Source organism: Felis catus, chromosome A1 (assembly GCF_018350175.1).
Source record: "Felis catus isolate Fca126 chromosome A1, F.catus_Fca126_mat1.0, whole genome shotgun sequence".
Lineage (NCBI taxonomy): Eukaryota > Metazoa > Chordata > Mammalia > Carnivora > Felidae > Felis > Felis catus.
In genome coordinates, this window is record NC_058368.1 from 225,599,455 (window position 1) to 225,614,775 (window position 15,321).

The 15,321-nt window shown below is 48.4% G+C and overlaps 1 protein-coding gene across 4 annotated transcripts in view; it reads left to right on the plus strand.

Annotated features, from left to right (window-relative positions):
* The window catches only part of MYO10 (myosin X), a 229,275-nt gene that overhangs the window by 96,535 nt on the left and 117,419 nt on the right, over positions 1-15,321 (plus strand). For 3 of the 4 annotated variants that reach the window (XM_023239408.2, XM_023239414.2, XM_023239418.2), the window contains one exon: positions 2,542-2,700. The exons of the other annotated variant lie outside the window; for it this stretch is intronic. In XM_023239408.2, coding sequence (XP_023095176.2) covers positions 2,542-2,700 — 159 coding nt within the window. The remainder of the gene's footprint in view (positions 1-2,541; positions 2,701-15,321) is intronic. 4 annotated transcript variants of the gene reach the window in all.

Here is a 15,321-nt window from a genome sequence, read left to right on the forward strand (position 1 = left end):
ACGTATGAAGGTGGGAACTCTACAGTGTGTAGCCATTTCTGTCAGTGCCCGTGTGCCCCCCTCTGTATTTTGGCTCACGCATTGTCTTGCTGTTCCCAGGGCATGAAAAAAGACAATGAAATGTTTACAGATGACATATTTAGTTTTATGTATATAGACACATATATAAACACTTAGTGTCTAAGTATTGTGGGCTGTATATGATTATTTCCAAAAGGCAGACTCCATATAAATTCAGATGACATGTCCGTATTCTAAAACATTGCTGTCCTCAAATTCTGGAATTCTCAGCATACTCAAGCAGCAGGTAGGGCTGTTTCCACCTTGGGAGGGTCTTGCCGATGGTGGGTCTTGGGGGAGTTTGAGCGGGAGCCTGTCGCGCCCACTCTGGTGCCTTGTCGTCTTTCCTGTGGGTACGTTTTCCTGGGAACCTGGGGCAGCCACCCCGCCTGCTGTGTGGCAGGAGCTTTGAGCAAGCAGAGTGAGAAGAGCCGCCTCCCGTGTGCTCTGGGAGCAGAGAGGGGACACGGGGACTCTTTTCTGCCCTCCTCAGCTGGCTGGGAGCTCACGGGGCCAGACAAGTTCTGCTTCCTCCCCCCACCGTCACAGTCACTGCAGGTGAAGACCCCAGTGCCAGCCCAATGGTTAGTGTTTCCAGAAAACCCGCCTGGATTAGCATCGTTGGCATGAGGCAAAGCTGGGGAAGGGCAGAGGGTTTTTTTTTTTAGCCGTTCACTTCTGGGATTTTCCAGATTGCCCCAAGACGACTTCTACATTTGACCTAAATCTCTGTTCCTTCAACGTTCCTCCATGAGTTGGGATGGAAAGTCAGTGTCTTAGAAGCATGCCTATGCTCTTGAATGTCCCTGTGCGTTTTCTTTAATACCTGTTATCTTGGCCGTGGCATACTCCACCCTGCACTCCCCACGCGGGCCCCAGGCCTGGCCTGCCCTGTGGGTGCCTCCGTGGCAGGAGGTGAGGTGGGGGGTTGGCTTCCTTGCCAGGAGGTGGGGCCGCTGGGGCTGGAGCATCTCCTGGTGGATGTGCGGCCAGGAAGCAGCTGGGGAGAGTAGCTCGTCCTGAGAAAGGATGGTTCTGGTGTCTGCCCTGGCCTCCAGCACTTTCTCAGGACTGGTTTTGACCAACTTTTGTGGTTCATGTGGCAGAAATGCCACGGCTGAAGTTTTATTTTTTTCTCTAGAAAAATAAAACCTGCCCTTTTTCATGGCTACTGGAAACCATTGGATTGGTACTTTTGCTTTCCTTCGTGTGTCATTCTCTTTTGCAATAACATACTATTTGTTGCCATGTAGGCATCTGGTTGATATTTAAAAATAGAATTTCCCAGTCAGGAAGTTCTGCAGATACTCTTCCAGAAAGTCGTTTTGTGCATGTGCACATGTGAAGTACGTGTGCCTGTGAAGACTGTGCATTTTTCATGTTATTTAGGTCCTTTTTATATATTCATGTCTTTAAAGGATGAGTATTATAAAAGTATAAAGTGAATAATTATGGAGTAGACGCCATAATCAAATGATTTTGTTATGTACGTGAGTTTATATGTAAAGCTGGCCAAACTTTGATCATCAGACAGGAGCTGACTTAATATGGTTAGTCCTTTTTTTTTTTTTTTTTTTTGTAAGATTCTGTTTTTAAGTAATCTCTACACCCAACATGGAGCTTGAACTTAAAATCCCAAGATCAAGACTCGCGTCCTCTACCAACTGAGCCAGCCAGCCAGGTGCCCCAACATGGTTGAGTCCTAAATCAAATCAGTGGCACAAAAGCATTTCAGAAATGCATGGAAATTCAGTAATCAGTCTTAAAATATCAGAATTCTGTCATGCACATGCTACCTACCGCGTGTATGCGGCACTCATCAATGGTGTTTGGAATTTTGAGCAAGATAGACGAACACACCCGTTTTATTTTAAATCTGAGAAGGCATTTGTTTGCTACATATCCTGGTGGAGAGGAGATAGAGTCCAAGGACATCTTTTTGAACATTCCTGGGAAGGTGCGTTCCACTCTTTGAACAAACGTGGAGACTGCCAGGGTGAATTTATGTAACACTTAAATTGAAGAGCTTTTATGATGAAGTTTTGAGATATGCTGTATGATCCCATGGGAAACATTATGCAGGGAAGCCAAATTATTTTCTAAAAGTTTGGTTAGCCAGGGTCCTAACCCTGGGATCCTACCCTACCCAGGGTCCTAACCCTTACTGATGTATAGCAACAGGAGAAATCTGTGGAGAAGTGAACTGTGAATTTAAGATTTCTGTGTCCTCCAAGGGATGGCTAGTACTTGAGCTAATAATGTCTTTTAGGAATATCTAATAGCAATTGTCAAATGATTGCTTCCTCTAAAAATAGATAGGCACACAGGGAAAATGAAAAAGTTCTCTGCAGTGTACTTTTTCTTGGCCAATTCAGGCTCTTGTTGCTAAAACTGGTACTGGGATCGTATTTTAAGGTGGGAGACATCTGTGGAGAGCATTCACCGCCGATAACTAAACAACTGAATTCATTCTGCTCCCAGGTGTTCACTTACAAGCAGAGCACAATTACCCACCAGAAGGTCACCGCCATGCACCCCGTGAGCGAAGAGGGCGTCGATGACATGGCCACCTTGACGGAGCTCCACGGGGGCTCCATCATGCACAACTTGTACCGGCGATATAAGAGAAATCAAATATACGTAAGTTCCAACTTTAAGTCTCTGTAAAAATCCCTCCGGTTTGAGTGAAAGTTAATTTTTGTTTTCCGAGGGTATTTTCTGGCCTTTTGAGAACCTCCAGTTAATCGAAGTCAGACTGTGTCTCCGGGTGTTTCGCCAAACTGGAAACGTGGCTCGAGAAATCGTGTTCTCGCGTTTCTTCCCTTGATCGTTACTTTCTGTCGGAAAGAGGTGATCTCACCTCTTTTTACGAGCGCATTCTGTTCGCGGTCCAGATCGGTGTTAATGAAAGTAGTATTTAGAAATCATTTCAAAAAGTCATTTCCGTGATACATACTTTTTGAAATTAGAGTACGGAGATTAGTTGAACTGTCCAGGTGAGCCTGCAGACTTTATCTTTTTTTTCATCTGCCTGTTTCCAAGTCTTGATAATAAAGGGGGCAACTCTTGACACGTGGGTTTTCTTTTCTTCTTGTCAAGTTCAAATTTATACAGGTTTGTCCCTAAAAACCTCAAGTTTTAGTATTGTAAAAACTCTCGATCTTTTAGTAATTTCTGTTCTTTAGCAGTTACGGTTAATTTTGCCAATATATTTGTGATTTTGATGAGTAGCGTCAGCCTTCACAGCAAGCCAGCAGGTGCTAACGGAAACTCAAGACGGGCCTGTGTTGTATCCATGTTCCTCCAATTAATTTATTTACCCTTAGACTCGGGGAGGAGGGCTGGGAAAGGAGGAGGAATTCGTTATGTGCAGGTTTACTGCTTAATTTTCCTCTGCTTTTTACATAGTGAGTTTCATGCTTGCCCGATTGACCTGACGTTCGCTGTGTGGTTTTAAACAGCCTGATCTAGAGAAATGCCGTGGTGTTCTCGTCCTCTGACTGGCTGAGCTTGCTTACACTCAGTCTTCAGATTATAGTAGTTTTTGTATGTTCTTCAGGAAAGGTAACATTCCTACGTGTTTACGTGAATGGCTGCCTGCTCTGTGCTGTGCACGTGCCGGCAAAGCTCTGTTCGGTCCCCATGTCAAGAATCTCCAGGGGTGCCTGGGTGGCTCAGTCGGTTAAGCGTCCGACTTCAGCTCAGGTCATGCTCTCGCGGTTCGTGAGTTCAAGCCCCGCGTCGGGCTCTGTGCTGACCGCTCAGAGTCTGGAGCCTGTTTCAGATTCTGTGTCTCCCTCTCTCTCTGACCCTCCCCCGTTCATGCTCTGTCTCTCTCTGTCTCAAAAATAAATAAACGTAAAAAAAAAAAAAGAAAAAAAAAAGAATCTCCAGCTGACCAACGAACTCCCTTCTTCCCAGGGAGTAGCCACTACATGTGTCCAGGTCACCACCCCTGTGCCTTTAGGAGTAAGTATTTGACACTGTCCCGTCATAGCAGTTTCCTTGCTCGGTTTGTCAAGGACTTATTTTGTCTTTCTTGAGCCAAGGACATTGCCAGGAACCTGGTAGCTGTGTAATCAATGTTTGAAAAATAAATGCCAGACGTATTAGAAATAACATTCTAGTTGATGAGAAAGTGTGAGGCTAGATTTAAAAGTTCTTTATCGGTGTGTGCGTCTTGTAGGTATTTCGGGACTCAAACTCTTCTGTCTTTAGATACGAGGTCTTACTCTACATTCAATAGTCAGGAAAAATCCAATTGGAAGGGGGGAAAAACTACCAAAGGGGTTTAAAAGGCAGAGTCTTTAAAAAAGTTTTCCTAGGGGCGCCTGGGTGGCTCAGTCGGTTAAGCGTCCTGACTTCGGCTCGGGTCATGATCTCACAGCTCGTGGGTTCCAGCCCCACATCGGGCTCCATGCTGACGGCTCAGAGCCTGGAACCTGCTTCCGATTCTGTGTCTCCCTCTCTCTCTGCCCCTCCCCAGCTTGCACTCTGGCTCTCTGTCTCTCTCTCAAAACTAAATAAACATTAAAAAAATTTTTTTAAGTTTTCCTCCCCCTCTTTTCATGATGATGAGGATATTAAACCTGATAGCTGAATTGCCCACTAAAGCCTATGAATGGGATATTGGCTTTATTCCCTACAATGAACAACTTTTCCTCTCCCCCACCCCCGCCTTTTTTTTTTTAAGCTAATTTATTTATCTTGAGAGAGCGAGAGAGCGTAAGGGAGGGGTAGAGAGAGGGAGGGAGAGAGAGAATCCAAAGCGGGTTCCACACTGTCAGCCCGGAGCCCGACGTGGGGCTCAAACTCACAAACCACGAAGTCGTGACGTGAGCCAAAACCAAGACTGAGACGTCTAACCAGCTGAGCCACCCAGGCGCCCCTTTGTCCTTTGCTCCGAGGGAAAAACACAGGATTTTTGTATGTCAATTTGCAGGTCATTTCAGTTAATACTGCCCTCCTGCGCCTGCCTTGTGAGACTTGGATCATTGTATTATCATGAAGCAGCCACCTTGATTTTCTTATCGCTGAAGCTGTTTGGGGTGGAGACCACACAAGCCAGGCTCTGCCCCATCAAAACAAAACCACCACCTGTCAGAAAAACCACCTCTTTCCTGCCTTTTCTCCCAGCTCTGAGTGACGCCTGGCTGTGTCTTTAAGAGGAAAAAAAATTACTTGTGCCACGGGTGCTGTATCTATTCTCTATTGCTGGCATAAAAAATTGCCACCATTAAAACAGCAGGTGCTGTCCTATGGTTCTGTAGGTCAGTCGTCCGGCTGGGGTCTTGCCAGCCCAAAACCCAGGTGTGGGAAGGTCAGTGATCCTTTCTGGAGGCTGTAGGGGGCGATCTGTCCCCTGCTCCTTCTGGTCGGCTTTCTCTTCCGAGTGGCAGGTAACACAGGTCGTCGGGGAGCAGACTCCTCTCCAGGTGGGAAGGTCTGCTGTCTTGTGTGAAAAAGGACTTAGCTTTTTTCCTCCTTGGGGACCACCCTTACTGCCTGAGGACTTCAGCAGACCCCCCAGTAAGATATTTTTCCCCGCCGTTACCATCCTCCATTAAAATGGGGTAGACAGGGATGCCTAGGTGGCTCAGTCGGTTAAGCATCCAGCTCTTGATTTCCACTCAGGTCATGATCTCACAGTTTGTGAGTTCGAGCCCCACATTGAGCTCTGTGCTGATGGTGCAGAGCCTGCCTGGGATATTCTCTCTCTCTCTCTCTCTCTCTCTCTCTCTCTCTCTCTCTGAAAATAAACAAACTCAAAAAAATAAAATAAAATGGGGTAGACAGCTCTAAAGGGATAAATGCTCAGAGCAGACAAATCCCAGGTGAGCATGCATTTCTCTACCCACCTTCTCTTGGGCTCTACATTAATAATTTAATCTGTGTGTCAGTTTTTTTTTTTTTTTTAATGTTTATTGATTTTTGAAAGAGAGAAAGAGAGCGAGCTAGCTGGGGAGGGGCAGAGAGAGGGAGACAGAGAATCTGCAGCAGGCTCCAGGCTCTGAGCTGTCAGCACAGAGCCCAACGCGGGGCTCGAACTCACAGAGCGTGAGATCATGACCTGAGCCGAAGACGGATGCTGAACCGACTGAGCCACCCGGGCGCCCTGTGTGTCAGGTTTTTTTTTTTTTTTAATTTTTTTTTTTTTTAACGTTTGTTTATTTTTTGAGACAGAGAGAGACACAGCATGAACGGGGGAGGGGCAGAGAGAGAGGGAGACACAGAATCGGAAACAGGCTCCAGGCTCTGAGCCATCAGCCCAGAGCCTGACGCGGGGCTCAAACTCACAGACCGCGAGATCGTGACCTGAGCTGAAGTCGGACGCTTAACCGACTGCACCACCCAGGCGCCCCCCGTGTGTCAGGTTTTTAATTTATGTTTTTTAAAAGGTCAGATGTCATAACCCCCATATCTGACGGGACTCCTTTAAAATCAAGCGACAAGCGGAAAGTTTCTGGAATGTCGTTACCTTTGTACCTTTCCCCCATCTTACTCGTCTGTACTATGAGGTCTTTATAAAGCTCCTGCCTGGAGCTTGGAGCTTGGAGCTTGGCCCTGGGCTCTTGAGGACAGGAACGGAACAGACTTGTCTGTCACTGTGTGGGTCTGCGTGACCCTAGCCTCGCCACTCGTCCTTTTGGGACCTGACCCCTGGTTAGGGCAGCTCTGCTCTCGGCATGATTGCCTTGCGTGGGCCTCTTCCTTCGGCCCTAATGCTGGATTGCTTTCCTGGAACTTGAGGTTTCTGGTGCCTAAGGCTCCGCTTCATCTTTCCCACCCTCTGGCAACTTCTGAGACCCGCGCCCTGCTTAACACTACAGCTCCCAGCCTGGGACCTCGTCCCAGACTCCCCCCCTCGGCCTCTTTGCCGTGGGCTTCCTGCCACAGAGACTGTCCCCTGATTGCTTCTCCTCAGGAGAGGGTCTGACGAGGGTCCCGCATTCCTCTGTCTCTTCCTGCCACTCATGAGACCGGGTGAGGACAGATACCCGCACTTGTAAGTTCCGAAAGACAGAGGAGAGAGGAGCATGTGTTTATGGGACAAAGAAGAGGTAGGGAGAGGTAACCTGCAGGTGGGCGAGAAAGCCTGAACTGGTCGTGAGACGCCCTATAGGGCGAGAGGAGGTGACAGGAAGGACACTTCAGAGGCAGGGAGAAGAGTGGGTCAGAAGGAAAGGCTCGAGGACGCCACACGTGCAGATGGAGAGACGAGAGTGAATTCAGTGCGATGGCCTCAGTCGGGGCAAGTCCCTTTGCTCATGGAATCCGGTGTGCTGGGGACCGTCGAGCAGTCAGGTGGGAGGGGCAGGCCGGGGTCAGAATACCCTTAAAGCAGTGAGCCTCAGCCGGGAGACCTGTCCCCAGGGGACATTCGGCACAATCTGGAGGGCATCTCTGGCTGCATAGCGAAGGCAGAGGATGTAACGGTTATCTAGCAGGTAGAGGTCAGGGGTGCTGCTGACATCCCACCACAAAGGGTCCTCTGGCCTGAGATGTCGGTCCTCCCGAGGTTGAGAGGCCTTGATCAGCTGACAGTCCGTCAGCAGCGTCTGGGCTTGGTGGCACCCAGACCACCCCGTCTTTGCCAAAGGGTTTTGAAGAGGGGGTTTCCCCAAGGAAGGACTCAGCCGCGTTGATCGCGAAGCGCTGTGATATGGGCCAGGGAGGGCAGGTTGGCAGAGAGAGTGTCGCGAATACGCCGGGACAAAGAGACGGAGGGGGTCTCGCCCGGGGCGGGGCGGGGAGGGTCGGGAGCCAGAGAAGAAGGAGCTAGAAGTGTGGGGGTGGAGGGGTGCGTGGGGGCCTTGTGAAGCCCCCGTGGCCGTGAGAACTTGGCGCTGAGGGTCCCGGCAGCCCCTCCAGGGGAGGAGCGTGGGGAGAGGACGGGTTGGTTTCGGACCCCTGTCTTAGCGTGTCGTCTGGAGCCTGGCTCGTTTCGGATTGTCACGTACCCAGCGTCTAAACACGGTGTCGACAAGGGCAGAGGAGGTTTCTCTGTCGTGTTGCACGTCAGCCCGGGGTCTGCCAGGCGGGCTCCGTGGTGCGGCAGGTTGGTCTGCAGCCACACGGAAGAGAAGCAAAGGGAGTGCTGGGGTTTGTCGCGCTCTGGGTCAATTGCACGGGGGAGGCTCCTCCCCCAGCCTCTAAGGAATGGCTCAAAACCACATCAGGGAGGGAGCCCCAGGGAAGGGCAGGGCTCCTCTGCAATTATGGCCTCGGGGATGGCTCCAGAGGAAGGAGGAGGGGGGGACACCCAGCCCGCCTGTCCCCTCGTTGGGCTTGCCGAACCCACAGCACAGACATCAGGATCAGACGAGTCCGTTTGGAGAAGCTGGGGCGGGGCCCAAAGATGAACGCTTCTGTAGGCACAAAAGATTGTTTGTAGGCACAAAAGCTAACGTGTTTTGGGGGGTTTCAGAAATACCTCCCCTCTGCTGGGTGCCGTTCCAGACCGAGTCGGTAAGTGTGGCCTGACCGTGTTCCCGAGTGAGCTCGGAAGCCGGCTTCTTCCCGCCCAGCGCAGCGTGTTCACGGTCAGTAGCCGGCTGGGGACTTGGTGACTGCAGCCGGCAGGTGGAGGGCGTTCACCCGTGGGGAAGCCCTGGGCCGTCTGTACTGGTGGGACTGGGCGTGGGATGGGGTTGGAAATCCAAGTCCGCGCGTTGCATTGGGTTTCCCCAAAGTAGCCTTTTTTGGGGTGGGGGCTGGGGGGGATTCATTTCTGTCCCTTTCCAAAGCCAGTGTCACGTATCCACGTGCCTCTCAGGGACGCGGGGATGGCCTTAAAACCGGATGGCCAGTCCTCCCTCATACCAGGAACAGCTGAACCCAGTGTGGTTTGTCTGAGGCTTTTTTTCACATGAAATCAAAACTGATGTTGCCAGAAAATGATGATCACCCATCTGCCTTGACCGTATGTATTTTTAAACTTTGCCGAACGTTGGTACGCTTGAGTGGCCACTTCCGTATCAGCACATGAGGGTGGCGGTTAGGAACGTTGTTTTTATGATGTTTTCTCTTCCTTTCCTGCCTCTCTTTCGAAGGTCAGATTCCTTTGACCAAGGAGGGAATGATTGGCCCGAAGGTTACTCCCATTAAATGGAAGTGTCGCTTCTGAATTTCAGAGCTTGACTTCAGCATCGACTGAAGGTTCCGACTAACTTGCCATCTGGTTTTCAACTAACTTGAATGCTTCACAGTTTGTTTTTAATTGTGTAAAAATGTTTTCAATGGTTTAATTGGATAATGACAGCAAGCCGTTGTGTTTGTTTTTTGTTTTTTTTGTATTTTTATGTAGAAGGTAGTGGACTTAGAGCGCTGCAACATGGTTAAAACACGAATTGATTTGTGGTCAAATCACGTGCCCCCAATATAGCTACGTCAATGTCGCCCTCCCCGTGGGCCGGGCTGAGCGCTAACCTCCAAGGACGCAAGAGTACTCTTGTTCACAGGAGTTGCTTCTTGAAAGATTGGATAAATGAGAGATCCCGCCTCTCGAAGACCTCACGGTTCCTTGGCGAAGACAGACACAGGCACACCATTGACCACTGCTCAGGGTGCGGTGCGTGTGATAAAAGTACTTTGGAACATCAAGACCGGGCACCCAAAGGGGAAAAGAAGGAAAGGGTCAGAGGAAAGTGATGCCCGGGAGAGGCACTAGTTTGGAGAGAGAGTGGCTCATTTCTAGCAGAAGATTGCCACGTGCCAAACACGTGAGCCAGTAGGGAGCGTTTGTCCAACTGTGGGAAATCAAGATGCTGAAATCACTGTGGCGGACAGCTGTCTGGCAAGATGGTCGGGAGCAGGTGAGGAAGGGCTCCGTGTATACGTGAACGAGTTTGACTAGATCTGTGAAGGCCGCGTGGGACGACTTTAAACAGGAGGTCTGGGGGAGCTCACTCCGCCTGCGAGGTGATGGATGAGTGCGGGACGTATCCAGCCCAGAAGGAGAAAGTTGACCAGCTCACTCGATGGGAAACGATGGCGTTCCACACCAATCCTGAGAGAGTTTGAGTATGAAGCATACCGACCAAGAGGAAGAATGCAAGTGTTTGAGAGGGTGGGGGGGGGTGCTGATAGAGTGAATTTCTGTAGGATGGCTCCTCGATTTCTGGATTAGCCATTGGGTTGACTGTGGTGCCTTTGTCAAGATGGCACTGAGAAGAAATGGGTGTTTGGGGGGAGCTTAGCCTCGTCCATGTGAGTTGGAGCTAAGGGTCATCCAAGTGAAGATGTCCAGTGGGCCACTGAGTGTGTGGATCTGTGATGTAATACTGAAGCTGCATTGAAGGTGAAGGTTGAGGAAGTAAATTATTGGCATATTGAGCTGTGATGACCAAACCGGAAGGAAAGAGGAGAAGGGTGTATGGGAAATAAATCTCCTGACGATCCCCACCTCTTACTCGGTTTTCCCTTTAGCAGAGTATGGCAGGGCCCTGACTAGCCGATTTCTGTAATGCATTTCAGATGATCTGTTCCGTATCCAGCTACGTTCAGGATCACATGGGGAAAAGGAAGTTGTGGTTTTTATCCTCATTAACAAAAATGATAAATACCTCTGATTTATGTAGTACTCTCACATAGCAGTCAGGTGGGGGTCATCAGAGGATATGTGGTTAGACTGACCAGAAGCGTAGGCCCGGAGGGGTTAAGCAGTGTTCTGGGGCAAGGTGCTCCGGGCTAAGGACTTCTGGGTTCTGATGACCAAACTTTGTCGCATAGACCATTTGTTCCCGTGTTTGAACAGTGCCTTCTTAATGGCAGCATGGATCCCTCGTATCTCAAAGCATCTGAGGCCCCTGGGTCACTTTTCGTTTTCTTCGTCACCCCCGGTCCTTTTGGAGGGAGATGGGATGCCAGGCAGGACACCCTGATGGCCTTTTGAAAATCTTGAGTTGGTGGACTTTGGATTGAAGAGATGCCGTGAGTTTCTTCCAACATTTTTAAGCAGTATGTGAGACAGCTGTTCCAGATTATTAAAACGGGCAAGGAAATGTATTCTTTGGGGAGTTATGTGGAACTTTTGTGACTAGAAAAATATGTCATGTGCTTCAAAGTAGAATGGTCTGTTTCTGAAAAGCTGTGAAAATGACCAAGCTATTTATTCTTGTGGAATTTGGAATCCAGTATGAGGAGACCAGTCGTGGTCCTGGTCCTGCCTCATGTTTGAGAGTTTCATGTGTCCACAGTCTGAAACCGCATGGGATGGTCGTGGCCATTTGTAGAGCAGTACTGATACCTTTTTATAGAGTGATAAACGCTACGACACGTAACCAGTGTGTGTCACAGCTTTTAGAATTTCTTCCCACATGTGACCTTTGCTTCACTTGGCACTTAATTTACAGCCAGGCTCTTCTTTGACCCCCTTCGCTTGCCAGTCACCATTTTTACTAATACTGATGAATCTCTTATCCACGCAGCCTTTGTTCTAGGGAGAAAATTACCCGGGCAGAGTGGTATGTTTAAGGAAGTGGGGAAAAAATAAGAGGTCTTGGGCAGTAATTATTTTTGCTGGTAGACCTCTAAGATTCCACCTGACTCGTCCTTCTTTCAATAAGCTGTTAGGAACTATTGCTGTCGTCCCCATGTTGTTTTGTACTTCTGTTTTATGGAGGTTCAAACGTGGGCGCGAACGGTGAAAACTCACTAAGTAGCTGGAGCCCCCCCCCCCGCCCCCCAAATTCCACAACTGTCATGAGAATAATTCGTTAGGACTCAAGCTGTTCTCTCACCTTTTGGGAGCGGCTCAGACTGTCTTCTTAAATACCCCAGCGGGTGACCCCCAGAGATGGTGGGATTTGGTGAAGAAGGGTTTTCTAAGCAGGAGACTTGTCCTGTTCAGCAATTCCCGTGGCAAGCTTGGAGCTTGGATTGGACATGCCAGACCACGGTGGGAAATCAGTGAGGAATGGGACATTCGTGACATCTAAGCAAATGAGGCCAGGGCGGGGGATGGAAGGGAAGGAAGGAGATAGGTTCTGGGGTTCATGGAAAGTGGGGCGTATAAATGTGGAAGCATTGGTCACGGGTGATGAGCTGGACAGAGTCTGGGATAATTCCCTTCCGGACGTGGGTGAGTGGTGATGCGGGCCACCGCAGGCCCACAGTGTGGGACGCCGGGAACCCGGGGTCCTGTCCTCGATTTCATCCGCTGGCTCTGTGACTACAGGGGCAGCACTTACCTTTCCCTCATCTGTCAGAGGAGGCAGAACGGTGGCCTCTGGCCTGCCCACATCTCGAGGTTACGTTGGAGCAGATGAGGGCTGCGAAGATGTGTCTCCGTGGGTAGGATTGTCTTTGCCCCACAATTACGAAATGTCAGATGAAGTTGTGTTGGAGACATGTGGGCTTAATTGTCATTTAAAATCTGTTGACAAGCCTTTTAAGAAGCGACTTAGGCCATTAGTGAGAAGGTGAAATATAAAACTTGTGCATTCATGTTGGAAGAGCCTGATTAACCCCTGATGCCAAATGGAGGCACTTATATTAGGGAGGCATTTTGAACTCTAAATGAAGTAAGATTTCCTGTCGTCCTAAAAAAATTAAAAAATTGAGTTCTCAGTCTATACCAACCAGACATATTTTATATATTCTTTCTTTGTTTGTTTGTTTTTTGTAAAGAGATTTCAAAACAGTACATGGGGAGAGATGGGCAATAGAGATTTCAGATGGAATTTTTTGTTGGTTTGTTTTAAGTAGTCTCCACACCCAGCGTGGAGCCCAACGTAGGTCTTGAACTCAAGACTCTGAGAACAAGACCTGAGTTGAGATCAAGAGCCCGATGCTTAACCAACTGAGCCAGCCAGGTGCCCTGTTAGATTATTGAGTTTAGGCTCAAATTGAGTCTGGCTGTTTGCTATCAATGTTGGTATGTGGGATTCCCATCCGTTGAATGTACTTCCAGCCACAACCTGTGTAGTTATTAATCTCTGAACTCGAATCAGATTATGTCGCCCCTGGAAACCTGCATGCCTTTCATTCTCTCCCTTACTAAACGGTCTGTAATTTGTCACCAGAATATTTTTCTCAACTTCGGTTGAAATTGGAAGGCGCATATGCCTCTTGTTACTACCCTTAATTCTGTGCTTGTTTTCAGATCGCTCCCTGATACTATAAAAAAGAGATTAACGTACTCTATCAGCACCAAAATTCTCGTATTTTTTAATTTTTAAAATGTTTAGTTGCGATCAAATACACATAAACTTTGTCATCCTGACCATTTGAAAGTGTATACTTCAGTAGCGTTAAGTATGTGCACATCGTTTTGAATCTTTTAGAATGCTTGCAACTTCGAAAACTGGAACTCTGTTCCCATTAACTTCCACATTCCCCACTCGTCAGCCACGGCAACTGCCTCTCTCCTTTCTGTTTTTACGAAGTTGACTACTCTAGGTACCTCGTTTCAGTGGAATCCCACGATAGTCGTCCTTTGGTGACTGATTTATTTCACTTAGCGGAACGTCCATGTTGTGTGTGTCAGAAATTTCCTTCCTTTTTTAAGGCTGCATAATACTCCAGTGTATGTGTGTATCACAGTTTGCTTATCCATTCATCCATTGGTGGATGCTTGGGTTGCTGACACCTTTTGGCTACTGGGTAGTATTTTTTATATGCTCTGTAGAATGCAAAGTTTGAAAACCCATTCTTCCCTCAGGAGTACAGCAAAGAACAAGAAAGTGCTTCGAGAACATGCATTTAAGGAAAATCTGGAACAGATTCAAGACCTGTTATAAATGTGTGTAACTTAGCTCTCTTAGAGTATTTAACATGGTCTAAACTGTAGGGGTTTTCTTTCTTTCTTTCTTTTTCTTTCTTTTCTTTTCTTTTCTTTTCTTTTCTTTTCTTTTCTTTTCTTTTCTTTTCTTTTCTTTTCCTTTCCTTTCCTTTCCTTTCCTTTCCTTTCCTTTCCTTTCCTTTCCTTTCCTTTCCTTTCCTTTCCTTTTCTTTTCTTTCTCCCCTCCCTCCCCTCCCGTCCCTTCCCCTCCCCTCCCCTCCCTTCCCCTCCCTTCCCCTCCCCTCCCCTCTCCTCCCCTCCCCTCCCCTTCCTCGTAGATTATGTGTTTTATATGCTGGAAGCCTCAACCACAAAGTGGAAGGGGCCCAACAGGAGTGCCTGCATTCTTAGAGTCCTGTTGGAATATAGCCATATGCCAACAGATGCTTGATCTTTTGAAATCGGATGCAGCAATTTTAGCCTTAAGTGCTCTCTCTGCGCCCATCAAGAAGGGTCCTGAACATTGTGGGGACAGAGGAATTCAACCCTTCATCTGGTTTAATGATACAGATGTGTGCATGGGGTGTGAAGCATTGTCACATAGTTAAGGACACGTAGCTGCCAAGGGGCTCCTCACTTACTTGGATGGTGAAAGGTTTCAGCGGTCGAAATGCACATCGTTTTGAACGTGTGTCTCATTTCCCGCAGTGTGTGGTGTGTGCTGTGCAGAGTAAAATAAAAGCCTGGCTTGGTGGCTTCCATCGCCTGTACAGCAAAACGATCTGTCTGCAAAGAGCGCAGACCCTCCTAGCACCTTCAGCCGCTCCTCTCGTGGAGGAACCGGAGGAACAGCAGTTTCGGAAGGAGACGCCCTTGAGATTTGGGGCCACCCTCAACTGGTGCTACGTGGGGTGCGTGGCAAGGTCGAGAGGCTGCAGTGGGAGAAGTAGTCGGGAGCTCCAATCCGGGGCGGGGTTAGTTAGACACGTAAGACTGTGTCTGCCTCATTCGGTGCGGGCATCGTTTTCATAGGCTGAGAGACGGAAAAAGGCCAAAAATCCTTAAAAGAGTAAATTAGGTTCACTAGCCTGGGTTTGGGAACACAAAGGCACGTGCTATATAGGCTTCCAGAAGTATTCCATCAACATGGGAAAAATCAGGCATTCTTGTGTAAAGGGATGAAAGTCTATTTTTTGTAATATTTATGGGGAACTTCTAATTTCTCAAGAATGTGTAATAAAGAACCACATTTTCTTTTTCTTTCTTTTTTTTAAATAAAGTTTACTTACTTATTTTGAGAAAGTGAGCAAGCAGTGGGCGAGGTGGGAGGAGAGAGAGAGAGAGAGAGAGAGAGAGAGAGAGAGAGAGAGAGAATCCCAAGCGGGCTCCACGCTGCCAGCATGGAACCCGATGCGAGGCTTGAACCCACGAACCGTGAGATCATGACCCGAGCTGAAACCAAGAGTTGGACACTTAACCAGCCGAGCCACCCAGGTGCCCCAGGACCAGTTTACTCGATGGCAGTTCACTAGATTGAA